The 27,679-nt window shown below is 42.4% G+C and overlaps 1 protein-coding gene across 1 annotated transcript in view; it reads right to left on the bottom strand.

Annotated features, from left to right (window-relative positions):
- The window catches only part of SLC1A3 (solute carrier family 1 member 3), a 79,759-nt gene extending 53,298 nt beyond the window's left edge, over positions 1 to 26,461 (bottom strand). Inside the window, exons 1-3 of the mRNA XM_026016707.2 lie at positions 26,034 to 26,461; positions 24,082 to 24,354; positions 4,753 to 4,890 (exon numbers count right to left, since the gene is read on the bottom strand). Coding sequence (XP_025872492.1) covers positions 4,753 to 4,890; positions 24,082 to 24,262 — 319 coding nt within the window. The 5' untranslated portion in view covers positions 24,263 to 24,354; positions 26,034 to 26,461. The remainder of the gene's footprint in view (positions 1 to 4,752; positions 4,891 to 24,081; positions 24,355 to 26,033) is intronic.
- Between the last annotated feature and the right edge of the window lie 1,218 nt (positions 26,462 to 27,679).

Raw genomic sequence — 27,679 nt, forward strand, 5'->3', positions numbered from 1 at the left:
CAGCTATTGTATTAACTGCAACAAACCATTGGCCCAGAGGAGTTCAGCCTGTGGTCATCTAACAAGAGGTCACCTAACAGAGGCCCAGCCTTACTCTCTCATCATTGGAATTAGGATTTGCTTAAAATATTGTGTGATTTCAGAGATGCAGGGAAGCTCTTTCTCTCTACACAACATGCATCTTCTTGAGGGCCATATCTTTGTATTCATGTATCTCTTGTGCCTAGCTCAGTGTCTGACAAAGTAAGAGCTCAAAAAATAGCTGTTAATGAATGAATGAATGTTAGAAGATAAACTTCATCCATTTTATGATTCAGCTCAAGCGTGCTCTACCATAGGCCTCACACACTGATGCCACTTTCTTGCTGTTGACATTCCCTCACCACTCCCCTTTTATTTACACTATACTCAACTCCACAGAGATCATTTGTAAAGTGATGCTCCCCACTTTCAGAAAACAGGAGACACAGTTTGAGGTAAGCGATTGAGGAGGAATGCACAGTTAGATGAGAAAAGAAGAAAGTACTAGTTTTCTGAAAAGATGAAGGGGGAAGTGATAGTTATGTCTACAAAGCACAACCCGAAATGGAGTTTAATTATTATCTAGTGAACTTAATCAGGCTAAGCCAGCCAAACCAACTCATATTTCTGGCATGAAATATCTAGTTTGGCTGCCTATGCTGACCAAATCAATAGAAATTGGCGCCAAACCTTTACTTTATTGTGTGGTGTGTTGGCACGTACTTGCTCTTCTTGTTCAAAAACACAGGTACTTGAGTACAAATCCAGCCATTAGGCTTGCTCCCAGCTTCTCTCTGGCAGCTCTGGAATGCTAATACACACCAAGGATATTTGGAAAGATTGGAATATCAAATTTGGGAAGAGGAGACATGGCTTATTGGAGCTTTAAAGCCACAATTCACAAACGTGGATGTTTCAAGGAAGAAAACCTAACTTAGATTTCTGAACTTTATTTTTAGTTTTTAAAAGATTTTATTTATTTATTTGTTTATGAGAGACACACAGAGAGAGAGAGGCAGAGGCAGAGGGAAAAGCAAGTTCCTTGCGAGGAGCCTGATGGGAGACTCAATCCCAGGACCCTGGGATCAAGACCTGAGCCACCCAGGTGCCTCAGATTTCTGAGTTTAAATATGACTTTAATACAATTAAATGTACAGAATCTTTTAAAACAAAATGCCTCACCCAACAAATGCACAAAGGGCTTCAGGCATTTCAGTTTTCTGTCTGTAAAAATTCTGGGCCTTCTGCCTTAAAAGCATTAAGCCTGTCAAATATTTTCCCACTGAGAACTATTATTTCTAGGGGAGCATGACCCCAGAGTTCTGATGCTGGTGTTCCCATCGGGTGCAGGAAAGATCAGTACAGCTATGACACAATGTGGTCCAGAAGATGGAGAGAAGTTTCCAATGGCTATTTGCTTAAGTGGCAATAAATGTGGTGTTCAGTAATATCATGCTGAGTGGGCTTTTGGCATGCATGGAGCTGTCAACATTTGAATAGGCCAAAAGGGGAACCCAGTGATAGCTCTATGGGTGGACCTGGTTGGCAATGCATCCCTTACAATTAATAGCACCCACACTCAAGCCTGCGTTCCTATATTGGTAGCCCTCCTGGTCTACAGATCAGCTTTGTCTGGCTTGTAGTGTTTTGCTCAGCCAATTGTAACAACACTGAAGAGCCCTGAGGTTCTTGAAAATTTTTAGGTTTCTGGACTCTCTTGAAACATCAGATTTAGGCCTCATGGACACATGGCAAAAATTGTGTCTCTTGTCTACACTGCTCTGTAGCTGGGTCACTTTCCACCTATCATCACACTTCTTCCCGTAACTTCTCTCGTCAAAAAAAACTATTTCTTGGACAGCCTGGGTGGCTCAATGGTTTATCACCGCCTTCAGCCCGGGGCCTAATCCTGGAGACCCAGGATCGAGTCCCACGTCAGGCTCCCTGCTTGGAGCCTGCTCCTCCCTCTGCCTGTGTCTCTGCCTCTCTCTCTATCTCTCTGTGTCTCTCATGAATAAATAAATAAATAGAATCTCTTAAAAAAAAAAAAAAAGAAAACTATTTCTCTGTATCCACACCTCTATCAAAGTAAGAAAACAACAAATAGCGTGAAAGGGCAGCTTCATATATCACCATCACTTGCCTGGCCACAAGAGGTATTTGAGTTTGCCTTTCCATTCTAAAATAACGGACCTAACTTTGTTCCCTCCCTAGGCAACACATTCTCCAATGCGTTCTCCACATCCTCTAACATCTCCCAACGCACATGGAGGTCCTCCAGGGATGTATGTAATCTGCAGAGGTTCCCTCTCCTCATTCCCTTTGGGTCATACCCCTGGCCCCTTATTGGTTTGGATTCATTGTATTTAAAAGCCTAAAGGAGGGATCCCTGGGTGGCGCAGCGGTTTGGCGCCTGCCTTTGGCCCAGGGCGCGATCCTGGAGACCCGGGATCGAATCCCACATCGGGCTCCTGGTGCATGGAGCCTGCTTCTCCCTCTGCCTGTGTCTCTACCTCTCTCTCTCTGTGACTATCATAAATTAAAAAAAAAAAAAAAAAAAAGCCTAAAGGAAAGTCTTATCGAATCAATCATTCACTGTTATTGATCACAAGTATCCAAATTACCTTGTAACTTGGAAATCGCTCCTTTGAGATCAACACCAAGATCTTTGGCAAACTAAATTATGCCCCTCAACACAGTCCCAGGAAAGGGCTGAGACTCTTTTCATGGTCCTAAGCGGCAGCATCCCCAACTTGTAATTAGGTGACATTTTAAAAGTTCATTTTATATTGGTTGCTTGCAGCTTATAATTCCTTTCAATATTGTAAATGTTGCTAGTTTTCCGACAGTTTACCCACAAATTTCTTTTCAACCATGAGAAGGGATAGTGGTTTTTTTTTCCTGCAAAATTATCCAATGAAAGCTTATTTCCTTCAAAATAGTTGGTGTACTAAGTATTAGAAAACATCATGAAAAGCCTGATGTTGAAGTAATTGTCAAGTATTAGGGGGAAGTAATATTTTCTCTAATTGTACCAAAAGAGGGCTTTCCTCTTAGAAAGAGTGACACAGTGGGTTTTTAGCACAATTCCCAAGAGGCAGAAACCTAACCCCTGGTGCCACCCTTGAAGAGACAGTATAAATGAGTCCAGAACCCCTCAAGACTGCAGTGGCTCAAGTCAAATGCCAGCCAGTAGGGATGGGGATGAGGGCTGTCCTGCTCCACTAAATAAAATGGCGCATGGGCATCAGTTCTGTCCTCTCAGAACCATTGCAAGAATTTGCTTCCCAGAAAAATGTTAACATGAGGATAATAAAATGAGAATGTAAGCTCACGTCAGCATTAACCTAGCTTCTGTGATAAGAGCTGGGGCTGCTATGATTACCCCTGGTCAGCAATCGGCCAGGACACTTCAGAAACAAGCACCCCAATCATCCTGCCTACATGATGGTTTTATGGGTAATTCCTCCTCCAATGGGAGACTCGTGTGCAGGCAATCACTTGTTTAAAGACCTGAACAAGTGGAAGCCAGTAGAGATCCGCAAGGCATTGGAGGGAAAGGCTGAAATAGTTCCTGTCCAGGTAAGGCTAGCCCCCCGAGGCATGCAGTAGTCAGAATCTTGCCCCATGACTTTTGAGTTGTGCTATGAAGTTCTTACTACACAGAGATCTTGCAAAGAGATTATAAGTATCTTTGAGAACTCCCTGGAAGGGGAAAAGATGCTCAGAGCCAGTTCCCATAGAGGTGGAGTGATGTGTCCAAAGAGGGACAGTGAGACAAGGCTGAAAAAAGAACAGGGTCAGTAGTACCTGAATTCTGGGCTTTAGCTACAAACCCAGAAACCATCCTGCTGGGACAGTGTCTATGGACATTCTTCCTTCATGTCAGAGGTGTGCTGTGGGGAAAGAGAAGAGTGGGCAGGAAGGAAGGTATAGTAACTTTTTAAATTTTTTTATTTTTTGCAACTTCTTGGCTCCATTTGTATTCACCAGTCACATGTGCCAAGGACTCTTGAAGCATTTCCCCGGGCAGGAGTCAACTGCAACCTTACTGTCACAGAAAATAGATCCTACCCTGCAAAGCTTCCGCTCACTGAGAATCCAAGTGTCAATTGACAAAATATCCAGATGGGGAAATCCCCCTCCCCCTCCCCCTTCTCCCACCAGCGTAAAAGGTAACGGGGGTGGGGGACAACTGGAGAAGGAAATGAAGTCATGCGGGTTCACCAGGAAAAGATAAAGTGTTGGTGGCAGCAGAGTTGGTGAGTGTGTTGTGGGCATTACCTCTTGCTGAGGCTTCCAGGAAGGCTCCCGCTCAAGTCCTGGTGGCTCTGAGAACAAGCATTCTTGCATCAATAGCTAATAGGCTGTCCAACCAGATGTTATCTGGGTGGGATAAGAGGGTGAGAAAACAGACCTGTTGTACGCTGTTGTCAACTGTATCGCTGTGGTCAGAGAAGGCTGGTTGTGTAGTGTTTAGCAGAGTGCCTCTTTCGTAGTGAGGCAGACCAGATTACGTGGCGGTTTAAATCCGTTTCCTCTTGTGATTGGTCAAATATGAGAGTCATAATCATTCATGCATTACTAAAGCCTCCTTTCCATCATTTTGAAGAGACTTTTTTTTTTTCTAGAACAGAGCATGCATCCAGCAGAAACCTAAAGCATTTGCTTTTCTAAGCGATCTTTTGCAATAAGCACACATTAAAAAAAAAGACCATCTGCATGTGGTACCTGTGACAAGACTGGAGATGATAAGTGGTAACACCAGCATCTGTAACATCCTCATCAGGAGTTCCCCAGGAAAAGAGAAGTACTTGACCTCCCGGTAGCTCATTTTGTATGGTCGGAGGGTAAATCCAAGGATTGTACCTGAAGGGAGAACAAAAAGGAGAGAAATGGAGTCTTTTTAAAGACTGAATAATCCTAGGAAAATGAAGAAGTATTTGGCGGGTAGTCCCTCCTGTCTGACATGAGTATATTTATTTAAGCAGCAAATATTTGTGCTGCTTTAGGAGCAAAGGGGTGTGCGTCTCACTTTGGTCATTGTCTGGAAGGGTCTGATTGAATCAGGGCTTTCAGAAGGACTCAGAGAAAAAAACGTTACTGGCTTCAGCAAATGAAAATTTTCTGTGTCTGACTTGAAAGCAGTCGAACCCATTCTGACATGGCTCAGTACAGAGTTATAAAGATAGGGGCACACCTAGGAGACAAATCATGTCTCCATGAGCAAGACAAAATAGAAAAGAAAAACCACCCTTATTGTAATGGATTTCCTTTGTAACAACAGAGATTAGGACTACTAGCATAACCACTTATTCAGGGAGCGTAATTTTATTTTTTTCCAATTAAAAAAATTCCTCTTGCTCACATTGTTAATCCATTTTCATCATCCCCCTGTCTGCACACCATGTGTTCTGTCTACATGGTCTTGATATTACCTTGGCAACTGTATTGTACAGACTTGTTAGTTGCTGGCAAAAGAAGACTCCAAGAGGAGCAGAGACTTTTTTTACCAAAAAATTTTCCCCTCTTAATTTTCCTTTTGCTCCTGGAACTTTAAAATATATTTTAAAAAATAACTTCATCTATAAATTAAATTATGCACGATAGCTTTTGGAGTGTTTGGCAGCCAACAAAAATATTAAATAAACAGACTCCTTCTTTCCTTTCCCTAATTTGCTTTCATTGCCCAAGAAAATTTACTTATTACATTACTGTAAATATTTTCAAAATTTCTACCTCTGCTATTACTTAAAACACGTGAGTTAAGAGAGAAATACTGAGCTATTTAGAAGCTAGAGTTTGGGGAAGAGGGAGAGAATGCTGGGTAGACATAACTTTTTCCAGAGAAAGCAAGCAGTTTTTTTAAAAATTTTATTTATTTATGATAGTCACATCACACACAGAGAGAGAGGCAGAGACATAGGCAGAGGGAGAAGCAGGCTCCATGCACTGGGAGCCCGACGTGGGATTCGATCCCGGGTCTCCAGGATCGCGCCCTGGGCCAAAGGCAGGCGCTAAACCGCTGCGCCACCCAGGGATCCCAAGCAGTTTTTTAAGAAAACCGAGTAGCCTAACTTCTCATGAAATAGGTTTCTTCTCTTAGGAAATGAGACACAAAGTTCATGTCAGTTGTCACAGCAAACCCAATTTCATATCTTAGGTCTCAGTAACCATGAAGTATCCATTCTTTGATTATATACTGTGATATTCAAACTAAGAGCCTGAATCTATGTGACCAGAAAATCTGGCTGATCCAGTTTTTAGGACCTTTAGGAAAATATTTATCGCTTTTCCCCAATGCAACAATACTATGCTCGAGAGAAAAGGTGATTTGGAAAGCACAGAAAAGAGGCAAGAGCCTGCCTCTATTGGTTTTATCACTTAAACAGCAAATAGCTAATGCTTACTGAGCTCTTAAACGCCAAGCCTTGTCAGTGCTTTACTTGTGTTGGTATATTTAATCCTCACAAAACCCCCTGGAGGTACGTACTATTTTACCACAACGTACTGATGGAGAAACCTAATTATGGTGAACTTCGAACTTGCCAGATTCCAGCAACTATTCAAACACCACAGTCAAAAAGCAACTCGAGTGACGGAGCTGGGATTTAAACCTAGGCATTTAGACTCAGAGCTCACATTCTTGAGGATCTCACAAACTTCCTACCTCTCCAGTAGAGCCAGGCCAACCACTGTGAGCGCTTCTGTGAGTTTCTTTTCAGGATGTTCTCACGCAGAGCTAAACACACGGAAATCGCCCAGAATATACTTTTCCATATGTAGTCTCCATAAGCATCACTTTTACCCTCATGATATCAGATCCAATGATTGTACCAATTTACTGAAGGCTTCCTTTATTCTTTTTTTTTTTCACTTCCTTTATTCTTGAACAGTTAGGTTGCTTAGCATTTTTTCACTTTCATGATGAACACCATGATGAATGTATGAAGGTTGTTTTATAACTAGGAATTTTTTTTAGTACAATTTAGAGAAAGGAAACTAGTGCGTTGAAGACTCTGACTACCATGATTGATGCAATTTAATAAAATACAATTTAATAAAATTGTTTTCCCAGTGGTTTGACCCCTCAATTTAATGCTTTGTTAGTGGATGAGAAGGCTTTAGTATTCTCTCTACCTCTAGGACCTGAGAGAATTATCATAAAAAATCGTTAAAACAATCTGCGAATGTGATGAGTTAATAGTGCGTATTTTTTATTTCTTTCAATTTACTTAACATCTAATGATGTTGACCATTTCTGCTAATTGTATACTCTCCAAGCATTTACTACCTCCTAATAATTTGAAGAGTTTATGTGTGTGTGTGGGTATGTATTTGGTTATAAATTCTTTGCATAATAAAGATAATTACCCTTTGTCTATAAGTAAAATAGTTGCTCTATTTTTCTAATTTTCTGGCCATATGTTAGTACTCTAAAATATACAGGTGTTTTGCATTTTTATAAAATAAGGGCTGCGCCTCTTTTTTTATTAGGAGATTTCTTTAAGTTATAAACTTTAATTTCCCTCCTCCTCCCAAGTTTGATACATCTTTAATTCATTTTTCTTTCTTTGATTGCTTGTTTTGTTTTAAAATACTGAAGCTTTAATCTTCCTGGAACTTGGTTTGGGGTAAGACATTTAATTCTAATTTTCAGTGTGCATTATTCAACACAGCATCATCCTCAGCACATGGGAATTATAAAAGGTGCTGGTAATATCTAGTTCTTTCTTGCTTGTTGTATAAAGGCCAAGTCCCACTGAAATAACTGCTTCATCTTATAATGAGTAAGTAAATAAATATTTATAAACCTTACTACTAATCAAATATAATTTCACTGGAATTGATTGTCTTCTGATCTTTATTTAAATGCATTTAAATACTTATCATTCAATTACAAAATAAAATGTGTACAATAAACACAAGAAACTCATTTTGGCCATCTGGAATTTGACCATATCAAGATATTGGGAATTTTAGATATCTCCCAAATAACAATTTAAGACCAGGCTTGGTTTCACGAGTTCATTTCTAAGATGGTTGTTTGTTGTTAAAAATGTATTTACTCAAATACAACACTGTTTCCAAGGATGGGTGGGATCCTGGGTAGTTCAGAAGCTATTTGTTAATTAAATTTCTTAAGTTGTTTAAGACATTTAAATTATTTAAGTTATCATTTAAAAAAAGGTAGAACAGCTGCTCATCCAATGATACAACTTCTAGGAGCAAGAGACAAGCCAGTGTATATGAAGGAAGGGATTGTTCTTTCTAAATACTAGGTGCATTAGATCCCGTTTCCCAAAGTCTAATCCTTGCCAACACTGACTTTGTTCTTCTCTCTACAGCCACACAGCTGTATCCAGACTCTCTTTGGGAGCTCCATGTATCTCCTCTCCCTCCATCAAATCCCTTATTTACTAAGTGCCACCAATTTTCATCTAGGTCTTAGGAAGGTAAGTGGGCCAGCCTAGTAGTGAGTGATGTCTCTTGACTCCAATCCACCAGGTAGATGTCTAACAGAGCAGCAGAAAAACAGCCAGGAGGCAAAGTCTAAACAGGTGGTGATAGTTTTCTTCTGTTTTTTTTTTTCCAGTCAACAAGCTTCTTGCTTGGAACCATAATCCTGGCATCAGCTACTCTAGAATGTCTCAGTTTCTTTACATTCTCCAATATGGAGCCTACATTTTCTTAAAGCTATTCTTTATAGTAGAACAGTAGACAGGAGTCATTTATTTCTTCATAAGGGATAGTTTCAGGTCAAAAGCTTTGAAGGGAAGAGTTATTTAGGGGGATAGCACATTGCAACTACTCTTTGAATCAGTTTTGCCTCTGACGAAGCTTCGGTCTCTTTCCTTTCTCTGGGTTTACCAAGTAAGCCATTTCTACTCCTAGGACAGAGGAAATTATGTTGGGAAGGGGAATATTTATTGAGGCTTTAATGGGCTAAATGGTGGTATGATCCTTATCACAACTTTGTGAGGTAGATATTACCATGTCTATTTTAAAAAACGAATACACTGAAGGATGCTCAGAAGCTAGTTAACTTGCTCAAGTCTACAGAATTAGTAAGGAGTTGAGTTGGGAATTTTAAAGAAAACCCAGGGCTCTTTCTACACATTCTAATGTGTCTCAAACACAGACATGTCCTTGTTGTCTGGGCCTGAGGACAGTTCTCAAATAAACTAGGCTCCTGAGTCTTCAGCATATTTAACCCCTGAACTCTGGAAGCGCTTGAGTAATAATCTTGGATCTTCTAGAGATGTCCTAGAGGCACCCATCAATGTTGGAACCCCTCACAGGTCCCTTTACTTGTTGAGGATCTCACAATATGTTTATCATAGTCCTAAGTCACTGTTTAAAAACGGTTCCACCAATTCCTTCTGATGGAATGACTTACCTAAACTTAAACAAAACTTATCAATTAAAATAGCTTGCCTCTTCACCCCCCTTCACACGTTTTAATCCTTGTAAACAATCAGTAGCAAAGCCAGAAAGGACATTAAGGGAAAATATGCTTCAGGTTCTCATGTTTAATGACAATAGCCAGCAGTCATTGAGTATTCGCAAGATGCCAAGGCCTCATGAGCACATTGCCTCACAGAACCATGGAAGCCAGGACTAGTATTGCCTACATCTCAGAGATGAAGAACCGGAATCATTGAAAAAGTAGGTAGGTACCAGGTGTGCCAAAACGTCACAGCTTGGTACAGATTGTGGCCACGGTCAATGCAGAGAAGGGTCAAGCCGCTTCCCTTAATGCCTGGTGAATGGCTGAGGTCGACTTCACACTCAGGCTGTCCAGCTCCAGAGCCTGGACCCTCACCTCCTATGCTGTACTCCTGGCCTCTCAACAGTCATGGTACTAATTTGAAGATCCTAAGTCAATATACTATATTTTGCCTACCTTTTCATTCCATTTCGAATTAGTTTAATATAGAGTCTGAGTGGGGCAAAGGTTTTGTTGATTTTACTTAATGAAGTCAACATCCAGCTTTTCTTTCCAATTCATTTGTTGAATGAATAAACAAGAGACATTTTTCTTTGGCTTTTGCTCTGCCAGACAGCATTAGAGGTGAGGCCAGTGTGGTAAGGTCAGCCAGCTGTCAGTGTCAAATCAAGAGGAGCAAATGCTCTGAATGCGAAGACTGCTTTTTTGGGGTAAGCAGTTCAGGTTTCTGATTACACAGCCCAGCAATGAAAACAGTGTTCCCTGAAACATCCTCACATCTCAGAGCCCTCTACTCTGCCCTTCAGACCCATTAGAGGCAACAGGGCGGGGGGGTGGGGTGGGGGAGCGGGGGTGGGGGGGTGGGGGGTGGCCTTCTTCACTGTTGGTAAAGCCGCTCACTCAGGAGCTCTGCAGAGCTGAGGACTCTGCATGTTCTTGATGGGCATTGATTGAGGTTCCTAGAGCTAATAAAAACCTTTATGGCCACCAGATCTTTAATGCAAAAGAACAGATCTTTTATTATTGATTACTCTGCAAAAACAGCGAAAAAAATCAGAATAACCTCCCCATGGGATTTGTTACAGCTGAAGCAAACTTTGTAGTTTGCATCTCGGTGACATTATATGATACACAGATGTCACGATTCAATCTGGATTGTTCAGTCTAAGTCAACAGTCTTAAATCATTCCTGTTTTGGTATTTTACAGGATTTTTGGAATCTAGGAAATATTTTAGCTAGAACATTTAAAGTGATCAAAATGAACTGTGTTGAATGCTATAAACAGAGATGCATTTTTGTTTAAAGACTTTCTCCTAGTACAAAAAGCTCAAGAAATGAGTCCTTTGGGATTCACTGTTTTCCCTAGAGAGTCTATACAACAAACACTTCTTTGGAAGATTAAATATCACTTCGCTTTTCTAGACGAAGACACAACTTGTACACTAGGGCCTCAGTAAGAACACACCACCAAAGGCTTCCTTTTGAAAGCCAGACATGCGTAGCAAGTTAAAAGCTAAAGACCTATTTTGAGAATTTGGCCCATATTTAATCTGATATAATTATGGAAAATATCAAGAAGCCAGAAAATATTTAAAGGTAGAAAAATGAGGCACAAGTTGAAGTAAAATTTGGACTTTTGATAAATGTTAGGAGTTTGAAATAGTAAAATTTTACCCAAGTTCCCCACCCTCTCTCCAAACTGTCACTAACAGATATGCAGACCAAAGCTTTCTAGAATTATTACTCACTATGCAAAATTCTCCAGAAAGGGAGATCATGCCCCCCAAATGCTCAGATGCCAAGAGGGAATCTAAAAGTAATAGTGGCACTGGTCTTGAAAGGAAAACTTTACATTTTGGGACCACCATATGAAAACTACCAAACGTCCACCAGGATGAGCCAACTAGCTCTGCAAACATTGACACTGCAAACCAGTCAGAGGACATTCAAACTCCTACCCAGAATGAGCTTGGCCTGCACATCTTTAGCTAGAAAGGGTACCAAGCTGTCTACTCATATGCAAGATGGTTCAAAGAAAACAATGATTTCAAAATTTTCATTGACAGCATATACTGGTTTTACTTGACAAAATATGACTATTTCCCAGGTAGGATCTTTTCATTTATGTAGCAACAATAATGACAATAAAAGACCAACACTACTTGTCTCAAGGCTACAATGATCCAATTAGGCAACAAAATCACAGGAATGAATCCATTGCCTTTGCCACATTCTATTGGTTAGAAGCAGGTCACGGGTCCCACTCACACTCAACAAGTGAGCTGCGCTGGGCAGCTGGGGTCTAACATGCAAAGGTCTCTAGGCCTCTTTATCAAGCTGCTTCTAGTGCGGTGAAGACACATGCATAGAGAAGATGCTCTATAGATGTTTGGCAAATGAATGATGTTGGGATTGTAGTCCTAGCCCTGCTTTGAACTCTTCATGTGACCTTTCCTATGCCTCACTATTTTTTTTTTCCTGCTAATTTATAAAGGAAGGCTGCTCGAACATTCATTACGTCACCCTGGGCCTTTTGCATGGTCTTCCTACTGGTTTCCCTGCTTCTACTTTGCCGTAACCTACAGCCTCCTCCCAACATGATACCCAGAGGGGCACTTTAAAAAAACCCAGAGTGTTGTTCTTCTCTGACCCCTCACAGCATTTCATGTCACATGGAGCAAAAGCCCAAAGTCACGTGAGGGCTGCACCTGGCCTGCTTCCCTAGCCTCACCATATTTCGAACTTACCCCCTACTCCGCCACCTGCTCTGTTTCAATATTTGCCTCCTTGATGTTATTTCACCATCAGACATGACCCCGCTTTATGGTCCTGGTGCTGGCTCTGCTTTCTGCCTGGGACACTCTTCCCAGAGATGCCCAGGTTTCCTTCCAGGCTTAGCTCAGATGTCATCTTCTTATTGAAACCTACCTTGAACTTCTTCCTTAGCTGGCTTTGTTTCAGGAGTTCTTATCACCTTCCAAAATACAACATAATTTTCTAATTTCTTGTGCTTGCTGCTTATTGTTGTTTTTGCCTCCTCAAATAAAAGTTCCAGGAGATGAAGATTTTTTTTTCCTGAGGTGTTTGTTTTCGTTGATATGTATTAAGCCCCAGAAATTGTTCCTGACACGTGGCAGGTGCTCAGTATATTGCTGAATGAGTGACCAAACAGAATGAGTGAATTCTCTTTCAGATGACCCGTGCCCAGCAGTGCCTGGCCCCCCGCTGCTGTTGAACACATTTACCCATTTACTAAATGGAGGAATCACTTTGCTCTGTGCTTGACAGTAAATCCTGTTCCCCACCGTGTTCTGTGAGCACAGCAGCTTACCCCCAGGAACACCCCTTCTTCCAAACCCTGATTTCTCTCTCCTGATCTGTGAAGCTGGATCTCAACTGAACTATGATTTCTCACACTGCTTAGCCTTTTAGATTCCCAGACTAGAAGTGATAGCTCCTGATTTCCTGTTTCTCCCACAAGGCTTGATTTTTTTTGAGTATGAGGGACAGTGGGTGTGAGGCTATAGAAAGATCATGGACCAAAATTTCCGAGATGAGGTTCTGGGTCTGACGCTGCCAGCAAATGATGCCAGTAGGTACTTTACTTAAAGACTGAATCTTCATATCAAACCTACAGGATTTAATATCACCATCTTACAGATGAGGAGGATGAACCCTTGAAAGAGGAAGCCACTTTTTCCAGGTGACAGGGCCAGTGACTGATGTTGGTGGAATGGGGTTTCAAACCGAGGTCTGCCCATTTCCACAGCGCATGTCTTCAAATCATATAATTTCTTTGGGCTTCTTTTTTTTTCTTTTCTTCTCTTTTCTTTTCTTTTTTTCTTTTCGGTCCACAAAATGGAAGAGATAGATCAGAATGGGGAGTATCTAAAATCCTCTTGAACTTTAATTAATGTTCTTGCCTAAAGGTTCTGAGTTTAAAAGAACCATGTAAACCCAAAGCATTATAAATCTTAGCTGCTTTATTATGAATTCATCTTGTTTCTTCTCATGAATTCTAAAGTCCTTGATAAGGCACATGAAAGCATTTTTTAATACGTCAACTTGGCCATTACAGTTATTACAGTTATTACGGCAGGTAGGCAATAAATAATTATTTGAGAGATCAAATACAAGTTTCTATTTTAGAACTTGGCTAGCTTGTAGCCCAAGTTGGAGAAGTCATAAGTGTGTCTCATGCAAGCCTGATGAAGCCGGTGGACATAAGTTCCATTAGTTTATTTTTACAAGAAGGGCAAGGCGTTATGGTGAATTTACCTGCCCAAGGGGTCTGCTGCTTCTGCCCTTTGGTTTCACCCCAAACTTCCAGGCATTTCCTGGTGAGAAGCTACTGTGTGAGGCGATCTTTCAACCCTCCCCCACTCCTCTGTTCCCACATCCTTCAGAGATTTGGGCCCTGGCTTGGCTCACTCTTTTGTCCTTTGGTATTTCCTGTTGCTGGAGGTGGGAAATACCTGCTCCAGTCTCCTTCCACCAGTGGTGCCCAGAAGAACCAGCCCTGGGTAACTGATGCAGACCAGTCCACATGGCATGCAACTCTGGGAGACAACTCTATCAGAAGAACCCTAGGAGTTCTGAAAAGCCTGGTGCTCTCTTCTTAAGACTGCACTACTAGTGTAAGCTATGCGGGATGGCAATTAAATTGGCAAATTTAATCTTTTCAATGTCCAATCCATTGTCATTTAAAAAATATTCTACTAAAATCATTAGCACCTGTTGCATTCCTCTCTGGTAAAAAATAAAATATTGTATGATTGAGTAGAAACTGTCAATGCAGTTTCAATTCTGGGGATGTATCCCACAGATACACTTTACCTAGGGGAAATAACTTTCACACATACCGTTTAACAAATATATCTAAAAGTCGGAAACAATCTACATGCCCTTCAATTGGGAATTGCTTCGGGAGATGATGGTACACCCATATACTGTACCCTCAAGAGAGAACGAGGAGGCTCTTTATGTGGTAATAAGGAATGATGTCTAAGGTTTATCGTAAAGTTAAAAAGGTAAGGTGTAAAGCAGGTTATACAGACTAGGCCAGCATTTGTATACAAAAGGCATAAAAAGGGATAGGTATGTGTTTATTTTATACTCATAAAATAATTCTCAAGGCACACAAGAAACTGACAACAATATCCTTTAGTACTTTTTAAAATTTTGGGCAATGTAAATGTACTTCATAAATAAAATAAAATAAATAAGCAAAAAAAAAAAAAAAAAAACCAAAAGGACTCGCTTTTTTTTTTTTTAAGTCTGACTGAATTTGGGGCACCTGGCTGGTTCAGTCAGAAGAGTGTGTGACTCTTGGTCTCCGGGTTGTGAATTCAAGCCCCACGATGGCTGTAGAAATTACTTAAATAAATAAAAATAAAACTTGAAAAAAAAAAATCTGACTGAATTCCCATCCACATGATTTCTGCTAGATGCTTAGATCTTTCTAAAAAGTCCCCTCGGGTCTGGGTTAGTTTCTCCTCAGTCTTGCTTTGATTTGCTTTAACAATAAGTTTACTTAATTTGGGTCATGGAGGGGAAAGTCACTAGTCGTGCTCAGATTTCTAGTGAGTGGATCACTTTCTCACCAAACCCCTCTCTTTTTTCTGGAGACAAGGAAGTGAATCTGAAAAAACTCTGAACTCAGTCATTATAGGATCACATATGCTTCAACGCATCAGCCCCTGGGGTTACCAGTGCACCAAAGCGCCGAAGCCACCTTGTAAACCTCTAGGCAAGGGTAGGTAACATGCTCTTCCGTCATCCATCATACTGCGTAAAGCATCGCAAAGGCAGAACTGACAAAGCCCTGGGAAGTTTATGGAATCACAGCTTTTTCACACGACTGTTTCATTTGCCTTAAAAAAAGCAAACTCAAGAGGACAAAAATAGATTTAAAAAAAAGAAGAAGACAGCCCTGATCATAGGCGGTTTTGTTAAAAGACTCACAATTTCCTTCCTGATTCATCGTTCATCAACAAGCTGAAGGCACCAGCAAGCACATGTATCCCTGGGGTTTTGGCTTACTTGCTTTTAAGATGAAATTTCAAGGGATGGGATGCGTCTCAAAGCAGGGGCTGTCTTTTCACGATGCGAAGGGCAGCGATTGTCCATCTCTCATTAGGGACAAATGAGCTTCATCTTACAAGATCCTGAATAGAAAGTCTCTCGCTAATAGCCCATTGTTTTCTCTCTGGGAAGCAGAAGCAGTCCGTGGCCTGGAATCATTGTCGGAGAACCGGAGAAGTCTCTTTGGGCACAAGAAGAATGGAGCTGCCGTTTCTGGAGATAGGCACTCAGTCTTGAAACTCAAAACTTAAGGGTGCCTTTTAACTTGCTGCTCCTAAATTTACCTTTGACTCCTTGATATGATACACAGAAGGGAAAAAAGGAGTGCCTTCCTCCCTCTTGTCTTAATTTGTCTAGGGAATATCTTCCTTTATCTAGTTTTGGGGGGTTTTTATTCTTCTCTTTTTTGGGTTCAAAACCACTCAGGGACCTTTCCTGATTGGGCATAGTGATGGAAACATTCTTGGGTTGGGGAGTAAGTGCTGAGCAACTCTGATAGCACTGAAGCTCTGACCTATAGCTCTTCATTTTTATACTCGGCAGACACACGATGGCTAAACTTTGTGCCCTGAAATGCTCCGTGTGTTTCCTCACCTCACAGCAATGACACAGCTCACCTCGCTGCCAGACCAAATAGTTGATGAATGATAGCACCCCAGTGTTCCATAAATATCAAGTACTCTAACACCTGGAATGCACAACTTGGAAAAGACAGTGCTTAAATTCCAGTTGCCTTTTCCAGAAAATGTAGGCTATTCACTGCCTTGTTGGCTCTATAGCAAAAACAGAGACTCACAGCTTTCCTCCTCAGATTTATGAGAGATGGGCAGAAGGCTGCAGGGCGGAGGTGGCTTCTGCAGAGGCATGCCTCATTTGTATGCTCCAACACTGGCGATCGCACCCAGAGTTTGGGAACACGATGGTCCTCAGGAATTGAATGTGAGAGAAGGTGGCTGCTTGTTGATGGGAAAGCCTGGCTAGAATGGGTTGGATTAACTGTATAGGATAAAGGTGCCTGCAATTGTACTATGTCAAGGGGTAGAAAGAAAACACTGGTGTGTTTTATTCCATACATTCTGCTTTAGGGGAAAGGCAAATCAGACTTCAAATGATAGAATTTTGGAGGTGGAAGCAGACATTAGTCCAAATGTGATTTGCTCATGAGGAAATGTTGAGGCCCAGACATTTGTCCTGAATCATAAAGTGAGTTGATGGTAGAGCTGGGTCTATAACCAGGACCTTTAGACTCCCAGGGCTTTCTCAGCTGCATTCCAGATATATGCGGATCCTACTCAGAAGGAGGGCTGGCTGGCCCTGGACTCGCATTGCTAGAGAGTGCACTGGACGGGCAAAGGCTCTGTGAACCGGAACACGGCAACACGGGAAGGTATTATTACTGCAGGTCGTTGTTCCAAACACACCTGCTCATTTGATAACCTACTCAAAAGAGAAACAAATTTGGAGTTGCCTGCCTACTTTTCTCATTATCTGAATGAACAGGAGGAAAACAGCAAAATAAAATCCAGAGATCATCTTAGAATGATATCAAGCCTCTACCCTGTATTTGATGTACCCCATACCTCAAGCCCTCTACCCAGGCTTCAACTCTCTTAGAAACCAGCAGCACTCCTCCCAGGTTTCCAGAACCCCTCCGGCCTGCCCCGACTCTGAGACGGGGTGGCAGGTAATGGGCAGTAGAGCTCAAAATGCTGGAGAAAAGGAGAAACCAGGGAGGCTGCAAACTCAGATTGGCCCCACATGGTATAAACAAAAATGCACTAGTGAGCAGGTTAAAACATTTATTGACAACATTTTCTCAGCAACCCTCTGCCCGAGAGAGAGAGATGCCTCCCGTCAGGCGCGCCCTCCATTGAGCATTCTGGATTGAGATAAGGGCTGCGCTGGGGGATTACTTTCTGCTTCGGCTCAGGAGGCCAGGTGGGTGAGGGACAGATAATGACGGTATCTCTTACTCGGAGCCTTTCATCTCTGCCTCTCAAAGCCCTTTACAACCACTAAATCCCTCCCTACAAGTCTTCTTGGCTCTCTTCTCTAGCCAACGAAACCCTAGACCTAAACCAGGTGACCATCTTCTCCCCTTCCTGGCCTGGCCTCCCCACATCGCTGGGTCTCCATTCTCTAGCAGACAGCATCATCAAATCAGTGTGTATTTTCGTTTGGTGCCCCCAGCAAAGATGCCAGCAAAAGACGAGGGGTTTACAGGGTCTATGGATATCCTACCTGCCAAGCCCTTAAGGAAACTATTAAAAGTTACATGGTTGTAAGCGGCAGAACTGGGATATAAAGTCTTGGCAGAGAGGTGTTACAATTATTCTATTTTACACGTGGAGGAACAGAGGTTCAGTTCCAGAACTGGGACAAAAAACCTAAAATGCCTGCCTCCAGAATCTATACCTCTGATCCACTCCCCAATACTGTACTGGATGAAATCCCCACAGTAGGAGGCAGCTCCCTGGAATGCTTTTGGAGAATGAAATTGAGGGCCAGGATCCAAGTGGGCTGTGAGCACACATCAGGTAGTTGTGACTGCTGTCCCTGACAATTTTTCTGTATTTCTGTTCCCTGGGGGGGGGGGGGGGGGGGGGCGGTGAAGACAAAGCAGAGGAAAGTCACTAGTCTCTACATCCTACCTCTGTGTCCCTTCTCCAGAGCAGGGCATGGTGAATCCACTGTTTCTGAGCTCATTAGGCCTCATCCCTTCCCTCCCAGCTCTCTGTCTCCAGAAGCCTCTCTGAAGAGCTGAGCTCCACAGCACCAGGGGAGGGCCTACCCAGAAGCTACCTTTTCTCATAGCTTCCTGAAGCTCACTCTCTCTTCTCATTTCTGGGAAGTGCTGAAGAAACCGTAAATCCCAGTGTGGAAATTGTTCACCATTCTTTGGATTCCTGTTGTCCAACGGGTGAGATGCCCATCTCTTGGTTAGCTGAGAAGCCGCCCGCATGGGTGCACACAGTGCCCGCACCACCAATGCAAGCCGTTGGCTCCTTTGGTCCCATGGCCAATCATTTCAGTGCAGCAGCTGATGGCTAACCACATCAATAAACTTCTTGACTGAACTGACTCAGCTAGATACTGTGTATGTGTGCAAGGCACAGAATACCACCATGGCCTTGCTTCATGCATAAAGAAGGGCCTAGAGTTAACAGCGTTCTGAGAATAGTCTACTTACAGAGTAGCTTATGCAGGAGGATAATCTGATTCATTGATCATTGTTCAGTCTCAACATCCAAATACCTTCAAGATATGTATAGTGAGCCTCTTGCATTCTATCTCTGTTGTAGCATTTGCATCTCAAAATCAACACATCCAGAAAACTGAAATCACCCTTCCCATTCTTGTCCCAATCTTCTTCTATTGTACCTTTACAGGTAGCACCTCCACCCGCAGGCACCCGAGTCAGAAACTGGACCGGTGGCCTGCAGTCCAGCTCTTCTGCTAATGCTCACATGCAATCAATTGTCAGGGTGCAGGAGTACTTCTGGTACTGAGGTCTCAACTTCACCCCTCCTTTCCATCACTCCTGTTGTTGGGTCAGTGTACACCCTTAGCTAATTGATGTCATAAAACGGGAATGGATATGCCCTGAGGGCAGGGACCAGCACTCGGAAGAGTGCAGTGGGTGAGAGAATAAACATAGGGCCAGAATGGTGGATTTGAATCCCAGTCAATATGCATCAGATGTAGGTAAGTATCTGAGCTGGTATCTGTGAAATGAGAATAAGAATACCTCTCTCCTGGCTTGTTCCAAGAATTAAATAAAGCTAATGTGTTAACAACACTTACAACAGTGCTTGGCACACAGTCTAAGTGTTTGTAACGTATATTATATGTGTAATGATAGATGAGAAGACCGAGGCTCAGAGCAGTTAAATGCACACCACCATTAAATCATACGGTTGGCATATAAATCCACGTCTACCCTTTGTCAGAAGCCATACTCTTTTTTCCCCACATGATACATCTAGGGCCCACATGGCTGTTAAGAAAGCAGAACTTCTAAAGTATCAACACAAAAATCGTATATTATATAGAACAATATGGATAATATGATCTCACTTAAAAAAGGTTAGAGATAATTTAGAAACTCCCTGTTACCATTTGTCTATTCTGAACCTTGTCTACTCCCTTGTCATCTCATTTTATTCATCTTTCCTACTAAAAACTACCTGAGGGCAGAGACTCCCCGTTGCAGAGCACAGGCCAGACACCCAACATTTAGTATTTGTTAAACTGTTGAATAGCACTGAATCTTTAAATAAAACCACACATTTATTGAGCAGACAATAGATAATGGTAGGTAATATATGAATGTGGTAAAAAGCCTTCAAACCATACAAAAACTTTATTTAGAGGAAAGTCATATTCCTTCTATCCCATTACCAGATCCCCAGCTCCTATCCCAGGGGCAGCCACAGTGGCCACTTTCTCGTATCTCCTTCATGTTGTTATAGCACAATTTACATTCACTGCTGAAGAGTATTAGGGAATGATGGGAAATGCCTTATACACATGTTGTCGGTATGCTTTCTTTCTTTCTTTGCTTCTTTCTTTCTTCTTAAATATTTTATTTATTTATTCATGAAAGACACACACAGAGAGGCAGAGACATAGGCAGAGGGAGAAGCAGGCTCCCTGCAGGGGAGCCTGACTCAAGACTCGATCCCAGGACCCCGGGATCATGACCTGAGCCAAAGGCAGATGCTCAAGCACTGAGCCACCCAGGTGCCCCAGTTGCTATGTTTTCTTTTCTGAGAAGTCACCAATTTTTCTCAAACTCATATAAAGGACAGCCCAAACATAAAAGTTGTGTGTGTGTGTGTGTGTGTGTGTGTGTGTAGACACATAGCAGAGAGAGATGCTAGTTGCAGTGTTTGTGAACTCCATCAATAATTCTATCGCAATGCTTTGTAGTTTCCTTCCCCTTGCAGCTGGTCTTATGACCCATTTCTTCAAAAATTTTTAGCCTGAGATTTCATTTTTCATTTATTGTGCAATTTGTTTCCTGGATATGGAAAGATGGGCATTTTGTGACTTGACCACGATGAAGGACTTTCCCTTTCTTTCAGCGACATGTCTAAGGTCACCTTCATCCCACTTACCACAGTCTGAAACGAGAAAGTGCTTCCTGGAGGGAGAAAGATAGTAACTACTCTCCCCAGTGTGGTTTTTGTCAGACAGATGCCTCCAACAGCCCTGGGAGACACTTTATCTAACGGCTTTAATAATGAACCTTCTTAAAGGGACTTAACACTTGGCCATGCCTTCTCTTAGGTTGCTAATTTGCCCCCGTTAGGTGGCTTTGTCACAGCATGGCACATTCAGACTTTGACTTTGCTTAGACATGACATTAGAAATGTCACTTAGAACTGACATCAGATTGCACAAGTGGCTCCAGGCCTGTGCTTGTAGAGGAATTGGTACTGAAATATTTACAATTCTCTACTTTAATCTGAATATATGGATTCATGTGTTTCTACTCCTCCTCTGTAATACTTTTCTAGTTTCCACTTCCACATACTAAACGCACATTGATTTTATTTCAAAGAGACCAAACAAAACAGATTGAACCAAAAAATCCACCCAATATATAGATTTTTTTTTTACTTATATATATTTTTTATTAAAAGAGATTATAACCTAAGAATTTGGTTCTTCTCAGTTCCTCTTTGGGGAAACTAACTTTTCTCCTTCATTGCTAGAATTTTTTCAGCTTTTTTCCTATGCTGCAGCAAACAGATTAGAGAGTTGAAGTCCAGACATGTTCTTATTATTCTTTTAGGGCTAATGTAGACACGGTACCCAGTGACAAGCTAAATGGGGCCTTTGTTTCCATTGGGCCCTCAATGGAAGACATATCAAGAGATAACTGGAGGGTTCTTCTTTCTCTCAGTCTGTTCCTGAGTTGTCTATTTGCCATTCCAAGTCTTTGGTGTAGACGCAGTGGTCTCCCTGACTGTCAATGAGCTCTTTTTATGTGCTTCTTTGTTAGTGACTTCTTGTTACTTCTACCTCTTCAGTTTCCATTAGTAAAGCCAACCATAAGGACATCCTGCCAAGTTATCTACCCCGGCTCAGCCAACTCACTGCAGTTCTCTCAAATGTTAGGAAAGTCCTCACTGGGCTAGGAAATGATCTCAGAACTCATAGAGAAAATGGACTATTAAATCTTGGCATTATCTTCCTTCTATTAGAGATGTCTTTGTAATCACTTAAGAGCTTGCTTCTCCATCAGTTTGCCTCCCATGTGCAGGTTTCATTACTTTCCCTTCCTCTATTCTTTGAAACATTTCTGTTCTAGAAATGGAACTCTTCTAGTGTTTAGAACACCATCTTGAATAAGCGTTTCGGCATCTTTTCCAGACATACTCTAGGAGCACTGAGCTCTATTATTATGGGGGTAGGACTGCAGAATAAATGAGTATTTGTCAAATGAATGAGAGGGATGTGGCTTAATCATTTGTAGGAGAATTATAAGTTTTCTGCTGATTTAACTAGGTAAATCATATAGTAAAATTACAATGCTATGTGAATGCATCTAGCATTGCTTGCTAATTGGCCTCTACCAAGACGCAGCATTTCTCTTCCTGGTACCTCTCAGAAGATGCCAACTAGTTCACAGAGCAGAAAGACAGGATGGCAAATTGGTTAAGAGAATGGCCTCTGGCCTGGATAGCCTGAGTTGACTTTCAGCTGTAACATTTAGTATCTGCATGACTTTGGATAAGTTGCTTGATCTCTCCATGTTCACTACTCTCAGACAAAATTAAGATCGTATGAATCGTATCTACCCACTCACGCACAGGCCTGAGGATTAAGTAAACTAATATAGGCAAAACACCTAGAAAGTAGTTGGAATAGTACTATATAAATGTTTGCTATTATTATGTGGCAGCAGCTACTGTTTGGCTTGACGGTCATCCAAGTATTTTACATCAACTTCCAAGACAATGACACAGCACTGAAATACTTTTCCCAGGAATGTATTTAAACCTGGGAATCTGGGGTGCCTGGGTGGCTCAGTTGGTTAAGCATCTGCCTTTGGCTCAGGTCATGATCCTGGGGTCCTGGGACTGAGCCTGGGATTGAGCCCTGCAAGAGTTCGCTGCTCAGTGGGGAGTCAGCTTCTCCCTCTGCCCCTCCCCCAACCTGCATGTGCACTTTCTCTCTCTCTCTCAAATAAATAAATAAAATCTTTAAAACGGGCACTCTCTCTCTCTCTCTCAAATAAATAAAATCTTAAAAAAAAAAAAAAAAAAGCCAACCTGGGAACCTACTAAAAAAAAGCCCGTTGCTTCTCTGAGTCAATCAGAACCTTTTCTCTTTGAACATCTCTAAAATTAGTTGAGCAATCATCAATCACCAACAATTACTAAAAAGGAGCAAAAGATGTTGAAATGGAATATGTTTAAAGTCCTGTGACAAACTATTCTCCCGTTGTATTTCTATTTGCCTACACTTTAGGAACCCTATTGTTTTTCGGATAAAGTTATTATAGTTATGGGCTACAAAATTTTCTTAGTTTTTATTGTTATTACCTCTTTATATTTGATGGAGATCTTGGCAAATTCCAAATTCAAACTGTACACAAATGCCCCCCTTCCCCTTTTGGGTCACATTACCGGAAAGTTAAGTTAGACAATTTTTAGAACATGGCATTGGCTTATACGTTTATTGGCCTAATGGTTTCTATATTGGTTCAGTAAAAAACTGCAAGTAAGTAGTTTCTTCAGCTATATTTTAAAGTAGGATTAATGCCACCCATAGGTAATAAACGATGATTTCAGATACCAATAAATCAAACAAAACAATGTTTTATTAGTACAGATTGCTGTTAACAATGCTACATTTGTAAGAGGCTGAAAAGTTTCAGGAAAAGGGGTAGCTATTTATGGCAAGAAATGAATGAAAAAGATCTGTGTCAACATTCTTCTCAATTTACCTTTCCCAGTCACTGGGTGGGGGAGTGCAAACATATAAAAGGCTCAGCCTCTTCCTCTGGCATGATGTTCAACTTCAAGTCAGCACCAGTTAGAATATAATTACTATTAGGAATCTGTACCTCATTTTGGGTGTACTAATTGTATAAATTAGTTTTTAAGTGAAAGTGACATCGCATAATGATTACATTTGGCCAAATCTAGCATGCCTGCTTGTTTTTACTGTTATTTAACTGCTCAGGCCTAATGATTAAATTATCACTCTTTTATCCTTACTCCAGACAAGATAACATTTGATTTGCTTCCCTTCTCCACACAATCAATTGATTTGCATAATGCCTAATGATGCTTCTTTCAGATTCCCATGTGTTTACCGTATATATTGCTTCAAACATGCCAACAGACTGTCATTTAATGGGAGGAAAGAATCTTCCACTTCAGATGAAAGCTGGGACTGTTATTTTGAATACTACAATCAGTCCATCTGATAATATGCCTAGGCAGTCAGATGCCCCAGAGAAAACAAGACTCTTTTTTTTTTTTTTGGTTGTTATCAAGTGACTTACCCACAATGACTGCAGTGACAGTGAGCAGCACAAAAGCATTCCGAAATAGGTAACTTTTAACATCCTCCTTTGTGATGTTCTGCACCTTCCTCTTGGCCAAGAGTGTGCGCTTACGAACTCCTCGCTGGAACCTCTCCATCCTGCCCCCCGTCCTGGGCTCTTCTTCATTACTTTTAGTCATATTTTATTTCTCTAGGAGAGTCTCTTCTTTGCACTTCAATGTCTTGGAATCACCCCCGGAAAGCCAGACGTCTTTGGTGTTAGAGAACACAACTAGGACAGAGAGAGAAGAGACAAGAGTTACAGCCTGCAGGGGTGAGAAGTCTGTGCTGCCCCACAGCAGGGCGAGCTGTTGGCACACTGCATAACCTGAGTAGGACTCAAGGGCTAGAGAGCCCGCAATGCCAGGTTTCAAGGCTGGGATGTGCACATTTTACTGGACCATGTGTGAGAAACGTGCACAAATTCAGAATATATGAGCAATTAAAAAAAGAATCTACGAGCAGAAACGTGTGTTCTATTTAAAAAAATTTGCCTTTCCCCTTCCAAGGAGCCTATAAAAGGGTTCATCAGAGCCCAGCGTGACTGAGCAGCTCCCACCCCTTCGTTTCCCCCGAATCTAGCCAAGTGCTTTTTGCACAATGTTCACTCTCAATAAATGTCTAATTGAATTGAATGCACAGGAAGCGCTCAATAATTACTTGATGGCTTGTGTCGTGTACATGGTGAAGGCATAACCAGGTCAATAAAATGAATTAAGATATTGATATTTCACTGTCAGAGCTTTCTGTTATATATAGTAATGATTTTCCTCATTAAGGATAAGACATGGTAATATCAGTTATTAAGTATAGTCGCGTAAAGAATGCAATGATAAGAAAATATGCACAGGGCTTCGGAAATATATTTGATTACCTTGCAGGGTCCCTTGTAAATGGTTTTCCCTGAAATAAGCAAAGTTCCCGAGCCCATCTATACATTATCGGGATTGTAATTCATCCCCATTTTTACTACAAGTAGAAAGTAAGTATTCGTCTTTGTGGCAACCACATCAGAGCCTTCTGAAGAGACCATCAGCGACTTTCTGGCTATTTCAAAGTTTAGGATTTTGCGAAATTTAGGATGTTGCTCTACAACCGATGAGATGAACCCAATTTTCATTCCAAACATTACAGTGTGGGGGTCTCTAGTTTCTTTAAAGTCCTCCTAGGTCACTCTAATACGTCTCTCTCTCCTTGGGGGAGAGGAGTTGTTCTGAAAAAAGCCAAAGGATTCCTCCCGTTTTAATAAGATCCGCGATCCATAATCTTTCCCGTGATCAATCCACGTAAAAGTCCGCGGTGCCTGTGGACGCGTGCAGATGGCAACGCAAGCAGCCAGCCTGTGCGTCTGCGGGGGAGGCAACTGCGAAGCAGAAGACAAGTCCAAGTGTGGAAAACAACACTCATCCTAGCAGTTTCGACTCCAATAAACTTGCAGGTTGTGGGGTGGGGGTGGGGGGGGGGAGGGTGTCAGCGACCACACGACCCACAGCTTGCTTAAGACTTCCCCGCAGATTAGAAGCTTGGAGTGGGGGGGGGGGTGGAGGGGGGTGAAGGAGGAGTGACACGAGAGACCAGATTTTTTTTTTTTTTTCCTTTCTTTTTCTGTTTTCTTTTTCACTGACCTCTGGGTCCCTTTCCAGCCACTTTTTAAAACCGCTCAGCCTGGGTTCTTTGCGGGCTCCGGAACCACACCACCCACCCCGCGTCCAGCCTGAACGACTCCACCCCGAGTGCAGAGCGGACGCGGCACAGACCCCACGCGCTCGCCGCCTCGGGTCCCCAACCGGGACTTCAGCCACGCGGCTACAGCCCTTCGCTCCCGCCACCCCCCGCCCCCGCCCCCCCCCACTTGGCGGAGAGGCGCAGCGGGCAGGGCAGCCCCGCGGGCATGCAGGGCGTCAGACTCACCTTCCCCGACTGTGCCCGGTGCTCGGCCCCGGCGGTGCTGGGGACGCCGCGCTGCAGGGACGCCGGGCCCCGCCGCCAGCGGGCCGTGCAAGCGCTCTGCACCCGCGACCTGCCGCCCGCGCGACTTAAGAAAAGGGGCGGAGCCTGCGCCCGGGAAAGGGGGCGTGGGGAGACACGAAACCCCCGCGGGGAGGGGGGGAGTGGGGGGGGGCGAACCCGAGGCTTCTGGAATATTGATCAGCCTCGGCGGGCCAGGAGCGTGCTTGCAGGCTTTGCGACCGCCTCCACGCTCCGTCGGTCCGCGCGCACCCCCAGGAAGCTGGGAGTCTTGATGAGGACGTCTCAGAGGAGACCTTTCCAAGACTGGATTTAATGATCTCACGTCACTGCGGGGAAACACGAGAGTGTGCTCTTTGGGCTGCGTGTGCAGCTGTTAGAAGGAATCCTGCTTTTTTAGAATTGGGGGTTGGGGTGGGGGGGATGTGGGAGGGTGGTTCAGTGCCTTTTTTTTTTTTTTTTTTTTGAGGGGGGAAGACTCAGAACGCAACAAGTATGGAGAAAAAGGAACGCTCACTACAACTCCCCAAACTTTGCCCAAAGTTACTCAAAACACAAGATGAGACATGCCCTCTGTGTTAGCAGCTCAAACTCTTAGAACAAATCTCACTGGGCTCAAAGCGCCTTCACTGTAAAGACTAGAAAGGTAAGACACACACAGACACCGGGATCTTGGCTGAGCTATAAAGTAGAAACGCATTTTAAGATCAAGAGGGTAACTGCACAGTCGAAGGTTTGCGATTTCAAAAGCGAAGTTGCTGTACAGAGAGATGCTGCAGCTTTAAAGGATGCTAAATATCCACCCCTCCCGCAGCCCCCACATCATCGTTTTTAGGAACTAGAAAATTCTCACTGCTCTTTTTAGTCCACTTTTATTATAAAGGAAAATAGATGGTGAACATAGATTTTTAAAAATGAAAAAAAGTTTTTTTTTTTTTTTAAAAGCCTGACTCTGCTTCAAAACTTAGAACTTGCTTAGCATGAAGAGATAAGTTTGATGGAAACAAAATCCCATACCAAAAGTTACAGCCAGAATTCTGTATTTCCTGTTCATTAAGTCTCCTATTCTCCATGCAAAATCTGTTTAGCTGTTCTCTCTGTCATCCAACAAGACAGTATATTTCTTTACTCATCAGCAAACCCAGGGAGAGTCTAAAGATGTAGGTCTCCTGCCAGCCTCAGCTGTTTGGTGTCTGCCCTTCCCAACTGGTTGGAGAGGAATGGCGAATCACGAAAATGATTTAAAATTACAAACGAGCAGCATTTGTTTAACAAATCATAGCAACTTTAAAATTTGGTGTATTTAAGAGTTTATTGAAAATGTTTACTCTTGACAGTCCCAGCCCTCAGCAATCTTTCTCTTTCTGTGATCTGCTAGGTCACTTAGCATCTGTGCCACATCGTTTCACACTTAATTACACTCTGTCTTCTGCTAATCCTGTCTTTTCAAAATCATGTTAAGTTTTGGCTTCTCGACTGAATTATAAGTTCTTTGAGGGCAAGAGCCAGTCCTATGCCTGATACGTAGTAGACATTAAGTAGCCCTTATAAATGAATTGGCGTAATGTAAAAGTATGAAACAGAATGCT

The sequence above is a fragment of the Vulpes vulpes genome, chromosome 4 (genome assembly GCF_048418805.1).
Source record: "Vulpes vulpes isolate BD-2025 chromosome 4, VulVul3, whole genome shotgun sequence".
Taxonomy (NCBI): domain Eukaryota; kingdom Metazoa; phylum Chordata; class Mammalia; order Carnivora; family Canidae; genus Vulpes; species Vulpes vulpes.